The sequence below is a fragment of the Microtus pennsylvanicus genome, chromosome 17 (assembly GCF_037038515.1).
Source record: "Microtus pennsylvanicus isolate mMicPen1 chromosome 17, mMicPen1.hap1, whole genome shotgun sequence".
Lineage (NCBI taxonomy): Eukaryota > Metazoa > Chordata > Mammalia > Rodentia > Cricetidae > Microtus > Microtus pennsylvanicus.
Genome location: NC_134595.1, coordinates 8,017,009 through 8,034,467, shown reverse-complemented (window position 1 = coordinate 8,034,467; position 17,459 = coordinate 8,017,009). Strand labels below are relative to the sequence as shown.

Below are 17,459 nucleotides of genomic sequence, written 5' to 3'. Positions count from 1 at the left end.
GAAACTTAGGATCAAGTTAAAGACCTAGTTTCAAAACACAGAGATTTATAGTGGACATTTGAAGTATTGTAGTCACCCCTTGAATCATTTATAACATTTATTTGCCTGTCTGATTGCTTTATTTTGATCTTGATATTTTATACTCATTTATAAATGCTATCTCAAATCCTATATAAAATAAGTTAGAAAAATACAAGTAAATAAACTATGTATGCTCATTTAAAGGCAGTAGGCCTCATAACTCAGAAGCCTATCTTTTCAATTCCTTCAAGTGTTTTCCCCTTCAAACCGGGTGGCTCTTAATTTTCTTTGGTTATAATTCAGAACTTAAAGAAATACTCTCTTATGATATGTCACAATTAGTTCCTAACATCAGTCCAATAAGATTTTTTAAGTTCTATGTATATACTTATATAAATTATAGTGTTAAGAGTTATTAGAAAAAAACAGACTTGTGTAAATAGTCTGCCTAATAAACCTTTGCTGAATTCACGGAATAAAAACATGACCCTATATGGCTTAAGACTCTATGAAAAGGTAAGACTGTTTTCAAAACCTATAGACAGAAACAAAATCGGTCCAATTCTCCCTGTAGTCTGGCATTATACCAATGCCCTGCTGAAAGTTGAAAATGTTTTATAAAAGGGGTGCCCCCACCCCACAGGAACAAAGAAAGCATTAATGCTACCCAACCACATAAATATCAAGAGGCCGGCTACATCGTATTTCCAGCATGCACAATTCTGCTGGGCACAGATTCATCAACTGTGCGATGCTTTTGTATTGATTCTAAAGTGTTTTTGGATGAACTTTGAAAGCCATTTGCTGAGTGTGGGATTTTGCAAGCTTGGGGTTGTCAATAAGCATGTTTTGCTGCAATTAATAACTATATGCTCTTGCACCTGTGGAGAAGATGAAGTATCTTTCTAATTTCATGTTCAGCAATAAACATGAGCAACTGTCTGGATGATTCCTCTTTTGATTCCAGCTACCAACAGCTTGGAAGGCTTTGAGTCCAGCTAAGTCTATATTCACTCATTAGCTGGTGTCCCCATTTATTTTTCTGCCTAAATGGGTAGAGAAGTCATTTTGTTTAGCTCATTCGGATCTGTTGAGAAAGATACCAGCAAATCAACACCTGTCACTTTTCAGTAAATCCTAAGAGGAAATGGGCTTTGTAGCAGATTTGCTTTGGCAGCACACAGAATACTCAAGGGTTGCAGTAAATGCCTAGATTCTATGAAGCATCCACCCCCAATTCTAAAGTAGGAGGGGGTAACTATGTGCCTATTATGGATATAATTAATCCAAATCACTCACAAGACAATAAAATTTAATTATAGGTTCTAAGAATTCGCCAATTATTGTTAATAGGCTTTGCCTTGAACATAGCTAGTCAGTTAAATCTGTTGAAGCTATTTTTCCAACAGCTAATTTCTTAAAAATCATTCTATCTTTAGTTAAATAGATTTAATACAGCATTGCTTTGTGGTAACACACAAAATGCTCTACTGACCTCAGTTTAGTGCCTGTGTTTTGAAAAATAATTTAAGGTCTCAATTTCTGGGTGGTTTTATATAATTGGTACTCTCAGTATTAAAAGGACTTCTAGCCTTGCTTAGTTGTCATAAGTACTTTTTGACCATCCTGGGGCAATTGGATATCTACACTTCTACATTGATTTTTAGGAATCTCTGTGTCTTGAGAACACAGGAAAACCAATATTTCAAAGTTTATCCTGATTTTATCAGATCCAATAGTGATTCAATTGCTGTTTAATGCCTTTAATGTGTATGGACCTAACGATCATTGCATTTACAAAGGGCCGAGATGTTCCTAGAAATCATCATTTTTAAAAAGCATTTAAGAATGTTTATCAAGGCTTTGCCACATGCAGGTACAATTCTCTAAGACTCTCCATGAATTATCTTATTTACCTGGACTACATTTCTATAAGCGAGCTGTTGTTCACCCTCATTGGCTGACTGGGAAAATTCAAAAACTTTAGATACCTTGATGAACATTATGTAGGAGCAAGTCACAGTTGGCAACAGACTTTAACCCCAAGGATACTGGATTTTAACTATTAGCATTCTCACTTAAGTAAAAAGTAAAAGAATATGTACTTAGAACACAGGCTCTCATTGCTTTAAAACATGCCATGTTCTTGCTGTTGCAGAGCAATCTGATTGGTGCAAAATTTTTATATGTTTGCACATAATGTGTAGATGCCTCTTAGGAAGAGAATGTCTAAAATGTTTGTTAGAGTCACGGTTGTAGTCAGTTCCACAGATCAAGTGGTATAGTCAAAAATTCCTGCCTGTCTCTCTTTGAGGGTTCATCCAGATACGTGTTTCCTGAAATAATTCTGTTTTGCTTTCGAGTTAGTCAAAATTACTATCATCAGAGATTTTGACCCCAATTGACTTAAAAGTATCACCTAGCCTTTGACAACAAAATACTCCTTTGTGCTGTGGAGAAGTTGGGTGTGTCTCCAAAGGAGAAGATGTTGCTTTGTCACTGATGGTGAGATTCGCAGTTAAGAATGATGTTCTTATCTGGATGGTCACTGAATGAGAACTTCTGCAAGGAGCAATGTAAACTGCCTGTGGGCTATTTAACTGGAGTCAGGTCGTATGATTAATTAAAGATGTCTGTAAATTCTTGGTTGTGACTCTCGTTCAAAGGAGGAAATTAATTCCTTCCTCCTTAAATTGAAATTGCCCTTACTAGTTGAAGTGCTTAACCTGTGGAATACAAAGGAGCAATGTGCCGGGAGTCCTAAGACAGACCCTAAGGAAGTGCCGTTTTCACGGTGGTGTCTTGAAATGCTAACTCGGAAGTAGTCAATTGTTATTACTTGGCCGAGAGCCTGACTTACTGGAGACTTCAACTCTGGCCAAAGCCCTGGTTAGGCTCTTACTTCCAGCCAACCCTTCTAAGGCACTGTGCATATAAATGAAGCTATCTTGGATAGTTTAAGGGCAGGGTTGTTTTGGTTTAGGGTTTCGGTTTTTTTGTTTTTTGTATTTTTGGGGGGTTTTCTCATTGTTGTTTGTTTTGTTTCATTTTTGAGGAAGCTGCTTTATAGTTCAGCTATCTTTAAACTCACCATATAACTAGGGATGACCTTTGAACTTCTAACCCTTCTACATCTACCTCCTTCGTGCTAGAATTACAGAACTATACTACCAAGCCCCATTTGCACTCTGTGTGTATCAAATCCATGGCTTTCCCTGTGCTAAGCCAGCATTCTACCACTTAAACTACACTGACAACCTCACATTTGGATCTTCAAGATCAGTGAACTGATCGTTTTAGTTTAACTGACCTCTGCCAATGCCACATAGAAGACCCATGCAAGCAAGTCTCGTTCAAAATTTTGAGCTTGGCTATAAAGTATAGTAACATGGTATTCTAAGTCACTAAGGTCTGGGGTAGCTTGTTCCATGGTGGCGGATACAATAGTACATCATGTGACTCTGCCACAAGGAAATCAGACCTTATGTCCTGATTCTATCCTCACACAACCCCAAGTTGCCAGGCCATAAAGAAACGAGTCTGTCACACCCCCAGCCAAATATCACGTTCATGGAATCCACGGAAGTCATGGCTATCTGATGACTGCTGTACTTGAACCCTTAGAACATGGCTCAAGTATGTTCAAGCATGGGCCTGTGTAGCAGGATATGGTTCTAGAAGCACCTTCTCCTCTGTGTTCCATGAAAGACCTTAAGATATCACAATTTCTATATCACTCCTATCTTCAGTATCTTCACATGTTACCAAAGACTATGGACTGATAGAGCCGAGAATTCAGCCATCTCTTCCTCGTGTCTTTGCCTACAACCTCCTTCTCCACAGCTTGGGTTTGTCTATTGCTCTGGTTTGCTCTTTGCTGTGCTGCTTTATCTCCCCCACGAGATCCATCCCTTCTCTACATTCTTTTCTCAAGTCCTGTATGGCTTCAGGCAACCATTTTACTTCCCTAAGCCTTAACCTCACATCTGTATAGAATAGAGATGCTGTATGAATTCAAGTAAGATTACATAATCAAAATGTTCTCATAGCATAAAGTGCTCAAACCATGTTCACTATCACTTATCCTTCAAGCTACAGCAGCTAATCCATATCAAAAGTACTTGACCACCAATTGCAATGAACCATCCCACCTGTTTATTTAGGTTATATTATATCCTTCTGGGATCCTTGAAGAGTTGAAGACAGACAGTTTATACTTTCCTTAGTTATTATAAAAGATAAATTAGATATATTTTCTTTAATTTTGCCATATACAAATAGACTAAATATTATAACTGTAATTCTTGCCAGATACCTATTTTGTTATATGTAATTTTACTGTGTTAAAGTTAAAACCTTCCTTTTTAATTAGAGAGAAAAGAAGAGATTATGTGGGATGTCCTTCTGTATATGTGTTGCCTTAATTGGGTGATAAATAAAGTTGTTTCAGTCAATAGCTTAGCAGAGTAGCAGAGTAAAGCCAGCTGGGAAATATGAACAGAGAGAGAGAGAGAGAGAGAGAGAGAGAGAGAGAGAGAGAGAGAGGAGAGAGTAGAGCAGGTACAAGGGAGCAACTGCCAAGGGAGTAGGCCTGAGACAGAGACCTCTGTGAGACCGGACTGAAGCCAGAGACCTCTGCAGGATGAGCTCTAAGCCAGGGACATCCATGGAAGCAGGCCCAAGGAAGTGTCCTCCATGGGAGCACACCCAAATTACCACCCGAATTACTGGAACTGCTGAGTGAATTCCGGAAATGTTGACTGCCCTCTGGGGTGACTGGAACCATGTCCCTGACTGCACCACAAGAAGCAACCCACTGGCACCTGGAAGATAGAACACCAGAGACACAGCTCCAACTACGCCAATCAGAGAAAATATGGGTAAACAAGGTAAGAATACACTCATACCACAAAGAGCAACACAACACCAACAAAAACTAGTGACTCTACAACAGCAAAACTTCAGCAAAACTTAAACATCCAAATATAGATGAATCAAGAAATGACCTAAAATATAACTTTAGAAGAATATGTGAAGCCCTTAAAGAGGAAATGAAAAATTCCCTAAAAAAAATGGAAGAAAAGACAAACAAAAAATTGGAAGAAGTCAACAAATCTCTTAAACAAAACCAAGAAAAAGCAATCAAACAGACAAAATAAATCATTCAAGACTTAAAAAATGAAATAGAGAAAATAAAGAAAACACAAACAAGGGAATTCTGGAAATGAAAAATATGGGGAATGATCAGAAACAACACCTGCAAGCATAAACAGTAGTATACAAGAGATGGCAGAGTGAATTTCAAGCACTGAAGATACAATGGAGGAAATAGACTTATTTGTCAAAGAAAACATTAAATCTAACAAAAGAGAGTAGTTGGAGTCAGAGACACGCTATGTAGCTGCTAAAAAAGCAAGAGGTAACAAACCAGTAGGCTGTGGTAAAATACGAAATAATAGAAATGGGTTAATTTAAGATATAAGAACTATCTAGAAATACACCTGAACTGTTGGCCAAACAGTGTTATAATTAATATAATTTCTATGTGATTATTTGGATCTGAACAGCCAGGGAACAAAAATCAGGCTCCATGTACATAACGTCGCACTGATTTTATTTTTATAATAGTATCAGTAATAACTATAAGGAACCCTCATTTTAGAAATTATTTTCTTTCAATATAAAATAGGCATTGAATTCAATACACATTTATTGATAACCCTCCTCTTCTTACTCTAAATATTCAGATTCCAACTGGTCATCTTTGTCTAGGTCAGTGACGCTCAACCTGTATGTCACAACCCCTTAGGGAGGTCTAACAACCCTTTCACAGGGCTCACCTAAGACCATCAGAAAACACAGATTTTACGTTACAATTCATAACAGTAGAAAAATTACAGTTATGAAGTAGCAGAGAATATAATATTATGACTGGGGTAATCAAAATATTGGGAACTCTATTAAAAGGTTACAGCATTAGAAGGGTGGGAATAAGTTGATCTAGATGCTCTAGGAGTGATTTGAACGATTGTAATGGCTAACATGTATCACAGCCTTCTTTGTACTCAACATAATTCCAAGGTCATTAATAATCTCTCAATCTACCATTACAATAAACATATGAATACAATCCATTGTCCCCATGCTATGGAAAAATAAAGATAGAAAATGAACACAGCCTGTTGAAGACCATGTACCACCCAAACATCAGAGCCTAGATTCACAGCCAAAAAAAAATCTTTACATCAAGATGTTAATTACTTACAGATTTAAAATATAGCATCACTTTCAAATAGCGCTAGCTCCCGGGCTTGTAGGAGTCAAAAACAAAACAAAACAAAACCAAAAAATGTGGTCTCTCATAATCCAAACATTACGTGGTATTTCTTTCTCCAAAACATCACTTTAAAGTTTGTTTCTCATTCCTATTATATTTCAAGAAATCTCAGACTCCCACCACAACACACATGCCACCTGATCAGCCTCCAATTATGAATCATTAATTTTCTTTTCCATAATTAAAGTGAGTTTTCCTAAAACTCAAAAGTAATCATGTTTCTTCTAACTTAAAAAACTTCAGCAGCATCCTATTGCCCTTAGTGAAATGCTGAATCTTCAGCATAGCTTACAAGGCCCTTGTGAGTTAGCCCTGTTTTCCTGGTCTCTCCATCCACCCTCTGTGTTCAGTGTTCCACTTATCCTCAGATCTCTTTAGGCCTTAAAACCCAGCATGCTTCTGTCTTCTCTAGGTCTTCATGCATATTTTTCTCTGCTAAGTCATTGCTTGACCTCTGGGACTTGGACCTGATTGGGACAGTGATGAAATAAAGACAGATAGAAAGACATACAAACACCCAAAGCTTGGTATGTTTACTATAAAGTGTTGATCAGAAAGGCAGGATTATTGCACACAGTTGAGCAAGGATGCAGAATTCTTACAGATAGATAAACAAGGAGGCAGGGTTTATAGTACACAGCTGGATCAGGAAGACAGCTTTAACTAATTGTAGATAGGAGCAATCCCTGTCGGGGAGCAGTCTTCATGTTGTAAACATCTGGAAGAGATATAGTGGGCATTTTCTGCACAAACAGGACCAGAACAGAAGGTTTTGATGTTTTCCTGTGTCTGAGGCTATTGAATACTTGGCGCAGCCATTCCCATGTCAACAGCTCACATTCACCTCAGGACTTGAGTCTCTCTCCACCCCTAGGGTCTCTTTGTCTCTGTCTCTCTCTCTCTGTCTCTCTCTCTGTCTCTCTCTCTTTCTCTCTCTCTCTGTGCGTGCGCCTTGTGTTTGCAAATTAATATGTAAGCCTTCAGCTGTTCCTTTGCTCTGACATCATGAACTCAAACCAACAGAAACCCACAAGCTCACATTAAACGTTTTCCTTACCAAATTGTGTTGATCATGGTGTTTTATCACAGCAATAGAAAGTAGCTAAGATGGTGTCCCATGATATGAAGATTAACTCTTCTCCCTTGATACTTCCCAAACTATATCCTTCGGCTTTTCTAAGAGACCCTGAAGCCATGTACCATCAGCGAAGAATTGCATGCAGCTGGCTGGGATGGTGGACTGGCTGCTCAGTAAAAAATCTAATGACTTTCTTCCCCTCCTTTCTAGAGAGAACAGCAGCAGCCAACAAGCCCAGTAGTGATGATGTTTAGCAAGAAAAGGTGCAGCTAGACTCCTGAAGACAGTACTAGTGTAGTTTAGAGGATAAATCTGTACAAAAAACAAAAAACAAAAGCAAAAGAGGTAATGAAATGATATGTAATAAGAAACCTAAAAAAATTAAAGGGATTAGACAGTGGTTGTGGACCAATGAGAGTGGAGAAAGACTAAATAAAGTATGAATGCATTTTCAGAAGTCTGTCAGCACATCAATTAAGACTGCGGACACTGAGAAAGACAATAGCATTCATTAATGTACAGGAACAATAATAGAATCTAAGAAATCACATTGACCCACAGACCTTTGAACAATAAGTAGGAAAAAACTTGGAACAACCATGTTAATGCTTCCTTTCCAAGAGCCCACAAACAATTTTAACTTTTTGAATACATAAAGAACAAGGTTGATTTCCCAGACCCAGAAGAAATCACCATGGCTCATGTTCCTATCCCAAAAGAGAAGATTTTGCAGTACAAAAGTGTTCCAAATTAGCCCAGAATAGAGTATAATAAAGGTTTATTTATTAGGGGGTAAACTCACAGCAAGAGTAGTGATTCACAGTCCTCTGTGTGCAAAGGAAACTAGAGCCAAATCCAGCAGCCAAGGGGGCCATGCATGCTTTTATGTCTGAATTTATAGTACATGAGACCATGTCAAAAGTGGGCCAGTATCTTAAAGGCTATTGGTTGAAGGAATTCCCACAGCAAGATGACAAGATCTAGTAACAAATATAAGGAGATAAAATCAATTTTGATGATCAAACACATCTCAACACAAATATTATCAAAAAATGCTTCAGTCAATAAAATAAATATACCCCTACCTTCCATATAGTTTGACAGTTACCAGAGTTTCCTGTTTTCTTAGCTAAAGGTCCACTGATTATAACTAAACCTGTAACATTAACACGAGTACAAAATTGCAGCAAAGGACTCAGCTCCCATGTATCTCTGAGAATATCAAAACTACATCAGCTTTCCAAGGCTTAATACAACAAAACACAATATGGTAAGCCCAGGACCATTCCAGAGGAGAGTGTCTGCTTTCATTAAGTCCCTGGGGCCCTACAGATCCAGATTTCAGCAGATCCAGGCATTCAGATTAATGAGGGCCCTCTGAAACCAACAGTATTTTGCACAGGCCCTGAGGCAGGCAATAAAAGACTGAGCGCAACACGGTTGCTTGCTCTGAAGGTTTCCTCAATGCTGAGAGAGTCAAGTTAAAACTTCTTATTTTATTCTGATCCAGTAAATAAAATTAGAGTTTACTTTATATGAAACGCTTAAACCTTATGGTGCTAAGACTCTCTATTCACTCTTACTCAGTCATGTTGTGCCCAAAGAAATGTCTTTTCCCTATAGATAGTTTCCTTAGATATTTTTATTTGGGAATGCAAAAGAAAGTGTACCAAGCAGGAGAATCAGGTGACAATATGGCACTAATAGTCATAATTAGAGAACAGCTTTGAAAGGATCAACAGCAAGATCTCTGGAAGAAAGATTAAGTAAATCTTACAGTTGAAATTGTTTCATATATCTTTTTTCCTTTGCAATAGTCTATGAAGAAATTTACAAAGACGTAACGAAAATGCTTAACTAGGATTCTCCTGTCAAATTTAAGGCAACAAAATCCAGGGGTCCTTTGATTTCTAGGTATTATATAGAAAGATTGGAGGAAAAGATTGTAAGTAGGATTTCTGGGTGTGGAAACTAGAAAGATTGCTCAGTGGTGAAGAATCCTTGTTGCTCTTACACACACACACACACACACATCTTTAAGAAAATTAAAATAGACTTCTGTATGTCTTTAAATGTCAAAAAAGAAAAAATACTGTGCACTAGCTATTGAAATATATTCTTTAATAACAAAACCAAATAAAATTTCAAGCTATTCCTCTCCTTCAATAATACAATTTAAACTGGGATTTCCTCCCGTTCCTGCAAGTTGAGGATATCCTAATCACAACTGCCACACGGCAGTAAGCTTTGGGAAAGGGTCTTTAGGAGACACAAGCATCTAGGACTGCTCTGTAAGATGAATCTGTACATCCTTTGATGAGTAAAAGCTCCTCCTGGTTGTTTCTGTGTTTCTGCTAGGGTAACCCTTAAAAAAGAAATAACTATCAGCTGGAAAATTCTAGAAAAAAAAATGGACCTTTACTATTGCCAAAAAATCCTAATTTGTTTGTTTTATTTTGGTGAAAGATGGATCATTTTCTATGTGGATATAAATTCTTTACAAAACAAAAGTTGTAAAGACTTAAAAATGTGGTCTTTAAGCAATAAAAAGCAAGCATAAATGGTACTAATTTTGACTTGCTGAGATTTTTTTTTTCATATGCTGTCTTGATCTCAACAGCTGTAGGTACTTAAGTTCTTTCTGGAGCCTTTGCACTCTCCATTATGCACAAGAGAAGATGGAGAGACAATTATTACCAATTTTTCATGGAACCCAGGGAGCCACTTAGAAGGGCTCAGACATTCTCCCTCCTGCTATATTAACTTCACACTCTGCAGTCGCCACACTTCTGGTAGAACAGCGCAGTGACTGTCACTTGGAAAAATAGAAATGTTATGTATAAGAACAAAGGGGAAAGAAACGGTAATAGAAAGAAGAGAGGGCTAAAGTTGAGCTAGTCCCTTTTCGAGCTAAGGGTGTCTCTGTGTAATGAAAGGTCTCCGTGGCCTTGATTGGGTGTGTGAGAGCGCATGCGGCACGTGTGCCTGCAGGGGGCCGAACCAGCAGCCAAATGGTAACGCTGCTGTGTAATTACAGAGCACTTAACTGCATTCAGACAGGGTTTGTTTCTCTGATAATTTCCACTTTCATTGTTAGAGAGGCCGTGGACACTGTAGAAGCCGAGGTTCAAGTACCTGCAGCTGTTGAGACAAATGAGCCTTGGAGCAGTTTTTAAAAGTTTCCGTGGGGAATGCTGCCTAACAGGGATGTTTCAGAGAAGTATTTTTAAAATATTCTGCTTCCCCTTCCAAAGCTTTAAAATTCCAGATCTATAAATGGACCCTCTTTATCCCTCGTCTGCTCACAAGCTGGCTGTACTCCCTTCCTCCCACATGGTAAAGTCCAACCTCTTTGAAAGTTATTACATTCTTAATATGGAAATAGCACTTCAGTTTACTGCTCGGCCCTATGAACGCCGCCACCGTGTTGACTGCACTCGTGCTATATGGCGAACTGAGAGACTTAAAATGTGTTCACTTGTTTATATGAGAGAATCAATCTGAAGAAGAGGACAAAGCCTTTACTAAATCTGAGCATTGGAGCCTCCACTTCCTTGCACTGCTCTCTTGCAGCTAAAAATTGTACATGCAATACAGATTTGCATTGAACTCTTATAAAAAATTAAGACATTGGAAAACAGAAAGGCAACAGAAACAAAAAATAAATGTAATTTCCTTTTCAGCACCATGGAGAAGGTGTGTAGAACAGAACTTATTCGTAATTTGGTTGTTATTATTTTCTCATTTTACTGTATTTTACAAATGATTTCAAGATAATATGAAATGGAGAACCATATTGTTCAAGGTGTTACCTGAAGTCACATCCCCAAAATGTTCATTCCTGACCACTACAAGCAAATATTTATTTCACAGTAAGAATCCATTACTTTGTATGCTAACCTCAAAAACTCAATTTAAAAAAAAAAGATTAAATGAGAGAGACCTGGGACTGGTATGGAAAATGAAAAAAAATTAAAGAAAAAAAGAGAAAGAAAAAAAAGAATCCATATATAATGCGTATAACATATATATTAAATATATATGTCTCTTATCATGATATGATTACTTAGGTGATGAGCTTGCCACTTGCCTTCTGTATATCTAATGTTTACAGGTATTAGTCACAGGGACAGTGTGAGGGTTAATGGGTTAATAAATTAATTAATTAGAACTATTTTAGAAACAGTGGGAACTCAATAAAATTCTACCAGACACTGCAGGAGATCATTACACATTTGTGGCAATATTAAGTATCGATTACAGTGTTGCATTCAAAAGGTTTCAAACCAAAAGTACATATAACCACATAAGCAAACTATGAATTTTATATAGTACTTAGAACAAGAAACAGTAGAAAGGGGTGGCGGTTATAACTACAGATTTTCCTAGCATTAATATGCTTGTAACCTATATGAAGTTATATAAGAATAAATACCTTTTATCAGAGAAATATGGATTTTTGATGCCAATGTTAATAAATGAATGCAAAAATTCAACTGCTTTTTGTAAGCTGCCTTTATTATATTTAGGTACATTCCTTGTATCCCTAATCATTTTATCACAAAGGTATGTTGGTTGGAAAATATTATTTTAAGGTGTGTTACTTTTGTTTATTGTTGCATTTGTTTAACTCCGTAGAGCTGTGTTTCTGTGCCTGTCTAAAACACCTAATGGTCTAATAAAGAGCTGAACGGCCAATATTGAGGAAAGAGAGAGAAATGGGTGGGGCTGGCAGGCAGTGAGGAGAAATATGAGGAGAAATCTCAGAGAAAAAAGATCTGGGATGAGAAAGGAAGGAGGAGGACTTTAGGGGCCAGCTACCCAGTTACACAGCTGCTAGGGTCCCACATTGGGGCAACATCTGTTAGGGTCCAGCCTGGACAGGTTTATACATTTCATAGTAGGGACACGTGGACTAGAACTGTTAGGCCGAAAGAGCAGAAATACAAAAGAAAAAGACAGAGACCCAGAATAGAGTCAGGAGGGCAACCCAGTGATTACTGGATTCACCTGTGTTTACTTTTCATATATTTTTATATGTCCCAATCTAAAGGGGGAAGGCAAAAGACTTCTTTACCATTATATAAACAAGAAACAAAGTAATCGAGACCAGCCTGGTCTACAAGAGCTAGTTCCAGGACAGGCTCCAAAACCACAGAGAAACCCTGTCTCGAAAAACCAAAAAAAAAAAAAAAAGAAAAAAAAGAAAAGAAACAAAGTAATTACCTCTTCAATACCCAAAACATCAAGTAAGTATATCCTAAGTTAAACATTCTATTTTTTAGGCAGGACTGCTGTGACCACACCTTAGGCCAAGCATCCTGTAGGCAGCCACACCCTGAGTCAAATCTTGTCATAACCTTGAAAGAGCAAGAATAAGCCTGAGCTCTCTGACCTTTGGTCAAGGTGGAATGGACCCATATCCATGAGCCAGACATCCAGACATGGAGTGAGAAGAAAAGAAAAGGTATACAGAAATCAAAAAAGATTAAAAAAAACGCAAGGTGATGTGGGATGTCCTTCTGCATATGTACTGCTTTTATTGGATAAAGAATAACAATGTTTCTGCTAATGGCTTAGCAGAGTAAATCAAGGTGGGAAATCCAAACAGAGATATATAGAGAAAGTAGGCAGAGTCAAAGAAATCCATGTAGCTGTTGAAGGAGACAGATGCCAGAACCTACTGGTAAGCCACAACCTCATGGCAATACATAGATTAATAAAAATGGGTTAATTTAAGATATAAGCACTAGGTAGGCATACGTGTACACTGTTAGCCAAACATTGTTGTAATTAACATAGTTTCTGTGTGATTACTGGGGTCTCGGTGGCCAGGAAATGAATGTAGTAGTTTGCTACTACACCAAGGCTAATGTAGATGGCTAATTTAAGAAAAGCAGATGAGAAACAAGCCAAGCTAAGGCCAGGCATTCCTAACTAAGAATAAACCTCCATGTGTGGTTTATTTGGGAGATGGATGGTGGGCCTCTAAAAAAGTCAAAAGAATAAAACATCATACTGCAGATATTGGATTTTGTCAAAGACCTTTTCTTTGTCTAATGAGATGATCATGTCATTTTTCTCAGTTTGTATGACAGATTACATTTACTGATCTTTGTATGTTGAACCATCCCTTTGGTATGAAGCCTCCTTGATCATGTTAGGATATCTATTTCATATGTTTTGAAATCAGTTTGCAAGTATTTTACTGAGTGTTTTTAAATCTATGTTCATAAGAGAAATTCATCTATAATTCTCTTTCTTTATTGAGTCTTTATGTTGTGAAGGCAAGTGTACATTGGTGAAGACAACACCCACACAACTTATTGAACATGGAGAGGTTGAGCTGGCACCTGAATAAAATCTTTATCCCTTTGTTCTTTGCTAAGGGAAGGTACTCTGCAGGCTACTGAAAAGAAAAAGAACCACCAACCCAACAACAAACCCTTTGATCTACAATGCAGTCCTCCCTGGAAAACATGCTAGAGAATGGTAGCATGAAGCTTGTTGGAGTCTTGGACCTACTACGTGAGACGGAACCCATATTCAATACTGCTCGGATGACTAAGAACCAGAAACTGAATAGCCCAGAGACCTAGGGTGAAGCCAAATACTTCTGATCTAAAAAACAACAATAAAGTGACGCCTAATTATATTCTGCTAAATTCATAGATTAGTTACTTGCTCAGTTATCATCAGAGAAGCCTCCTCCTACAGCAAATGGAAATCAATACAGAGACATACAGTCAGACATTACACACACACACACACGGGGGAGGGGGGAGGCAGGGGGAGAGAGAGACAGACCTTGGAATACACAGTTCTAAATAGGATGTCTCCATCAAATTCCTCCCCTCAGAGAACCTCATGGGAAGAAGAGGTGGGAAGTGTATAAGCGGGGGAGTGAAGGATACCAGGAGGACAAGGCCTTCTAAACCAACTGAGCAAAGCTCATACAAACTCCAGAGACTAAGCAGCAAGCACAGGGTCTACATGGGTCTGCACCATGTCCTCTGCATATATTGGCTTTCAGTTTAGTATTTTCATTGGACTCCTAAGTGTCTGAATGAATGGGTCTCTGATTCCTGTGCCTTCATCCAGGACTCTTTTTCATCCCGTTACTTTGCTTTGTCCAACTTCAAGGTGGTCATTTTGTTTTATCTTATTATATTTTATTTGTTAAGTAAAAAGAAATCATTTGCATTTTCACTTAATAGTATTTTATTTAAAAGTTCACCATTAAAGCACTGTAATAACCAAAACACTTAGCGGCAACAAAGGATGCCCTGAAAGAGAAAAGTTCTTGTATGGAAAGGAATGGGGGTCCTATGTTTAATATGTGTGAAATACAGAAGGCAGGATGAGACTCAGACAATTACCAGGAGGTATCATAAAAAAAAAAATGAAAAGAGACTTTTAAAGTGTTTCAAAACTTGACCAGAGAGTAAAGGCCATAACTCTGGACATTTCACTTTGCTTCTATTAAAAACCAGCAAGACTATCAAGAATATAAGCATCTCTGTATTCTCTGCCAAACTCCTGACATCTTCCAAAACTTCAAGCAAGTAGCCATCAAAAAAAATCCAATCTCATATTGTATGTCATGGGAAGAAGAAATGATATTCCTAGATTGCTTAAATAAGTGAGAATGTTTAAAAAAGAAAAACTACACAAACGTGATGCCATTCATAAATTAAAATCATTTTTTCTTTTTAACAAATTTTCATGGTAATCTGCCCTGTTAGTGGCCTCTGGGTGGAGCAAACACTACTTAAAAAACAAGGGTATGTTTAGAGTACAGAGTTCAGGAGATGGGACAACAGCTTTTCTACTTTGATCACTATTAAATCAGCACCATTAAACGTTAAAAGTAAGTCCACAAAAAATAAGGTGTGAGTGGTTGAATTCCTTGTGAAGAACAAGTGACTTGGGGAGGACTTGGTGGTTTTGAAACAGTGGCTGACAACAATTTCGTAGTTAATGATACAGACTATTCAGAAAAGAGGAACACAAAATAAAGTTTGGCAGCAACGTCCCTTTCCGGAGATAGGCTGAGAGTGGTCCTTTGGGGGCGCTGTGGCTCATGCTGACTCAAGGCTGAGGTCACTGGACACTTGGTGCTCTAGGCTGCCTTGCCAGCGCTGTACTGCCTGTAGTGGAACAGACTCTTGGAGTCCACAGTGCGGGATTTCTGCACAGCTTCAGCAAAAAGTTTGGTCACCTGAAAGAAAACGTCAAAAATGTTAGCAACCTACAAGAGATGAAAGGGAATGCAGGATGAATCGGGAGCAAAAACACAAGGATCTGCTCCGGATTTTCAAATGGGTGTGGAGAGAAAGATGTGATGCTGTTTCTTCAGAGACTTTCCCCGTGTCACAGACTCACCCACTCCCAGTAAGGATTAAAACTAACTTAGAGGGCGAAAACGGGCCACACGGATCATTAGTGAGCGTCAGATGCATGGCTCCTTCTGTGATGACTCTGTTAGCTCACATACAAATGAAACTGAATGTGTTTCATAGAGGCTTTTTCTGTGCTGCAGTCCAGCGTGTGTATTATATCTGCTCCTTTGATCAGGAAGCTGCTGTTTTCATGCAGTGGCTTTCACTTGGAGACGAGGAGCTAGCACTCGCCACTTTCAGTCCACTCCATTGTAGAGTGGCCTGAAGGTCCACAGGGTGGTTGGATGGGTCACAAAAGAACCGGTTCTACTCCCGGATTTTGATTACATCAATTGTTTAATCTCTAACCTTCAAGTGAGGCCACAATCTGCCATACTAACACCATTGTTTTAGATTCTATTAAAAAAAAATGCTCTCTTTTCTCAGTGCTCGAGAAAGGAGAGAGGAAGAGAAAGAGAGAGGGGGAGGGAATAATTACCAAACATGAAAGGAGACCTAGAAATAAAACCTACACATGCCTTATATTTAAAGGAAAGAGCATACCTGGAAATTAGTGAGGAGCGCAATCCCACTGTCCACAGCTGTCCTCCGAATCACATAATTATCGTGGACAAATTTGGTGTTGTTGTTGGGGAGGTTAATCACAAGGTCAATGCTTCCGTCTCTAATCAGTCTAAAAAGAAATAAATAAAAACTTACAGTTGACAATGTCTATTTTATAATTAGTTCCAAAATTGCTAACACAAATTCTTCTCTCTGCTCTTTAAACCAATGCTATCACTGAGCCACCTGGCGGCCCTTTTCTACTTCTAAGTCGATGTTCAAGTTGCACTCACTGAGGAATTATAATTTTTTATTGTGGTTTTGAAAGAAGTCTGGTAGAAGTCTAACAGAATGCAAAACATTGTTTTTCCTTCTACCTATAGGCTCCTCCAGCATCCATCTCTCTTCCTGCTTCCCACTGCCTGGCAGGAGAAAACATGAACCTACCTGGTGTGAATTAACCTCTGTCACATTCTGTTCTTGGACTGACTGAACATACCCTAAGAGGCATTCAAATGCCAAATGCATGGAGCTATGGCTGACTTTCATCTTACAAAACTCTAAGCAAGGGACTCAGAGCATCAGCAGAAGGCTTCTAAGGTCTGTATATGATGACATTCTTAAGTTCGCTTCATAATGACTTCTTAACAAATTTTAATAAAGAGCATATTTCATAGAATTTGGTATGTTGTAGCTACTGTGCAAAGTATAACATCCATGGGTAACAGAGAAGGAGCCACTGGGCCTTCATCCCGTATAGCTTTGTAACAACAGATGCCCTATAGGTCCTGAAGCCTCACGCAGTGTGTTTTACAAAATCAGGTGGTGATGGCCTAAGAAATGAGCATTTAGTTAAAAACATTATCAAATGCTTACTCCAGTTTTCTCCATGCAGCAAGTGCTCAAAAAAATTGACTGATCCATTGATCCATCCTTAGTGAAATGTAGATGATTAGTCAAACATATATGGATATACATATTTGTGTGTATATATATTTAAGAATATATAGAAATATATATGCATATATATACTTTGTGTATATATATATATATTTAACATTATATAGAAAGCACTGCA

At 38.1% G+C, this 17,459-nt stretch overlaps 1 protein-coding gene across 1 annotated transcript in view; it reads right to left on the bottom strand.

The window, feature by feature from the left end:
* Nucleotides 1–14,639: 14,639 nt before the first annotated feature.
* Nucleotides 14,640–17,459, bottom strand: part of Cps1 (carbamoyl-phosphate synthase 1) — a 109,494-nt gene continuing 106,674 nt past the window's right edge. Inside the window, exons 37-38 of the mRNA XM_075951710.1 lie at nucleotides 16,382–16,511; nucleotides 14,640–15,657 (exon numbers count right to left, since the gene is read on the bottom strand). Of these exons, the coding sequence (XP_075807825.1) occupies nucleotides 15,559–15,657; nucleotides 16,382–16,511 (229 nt within the window). The 3' untranslated portion in view covers nucleotides 14,640–15,558. The remainder of the gene's footprint in view (nucleotides 15,658–16,381; nucleotides 16,512–17,459) is intronic.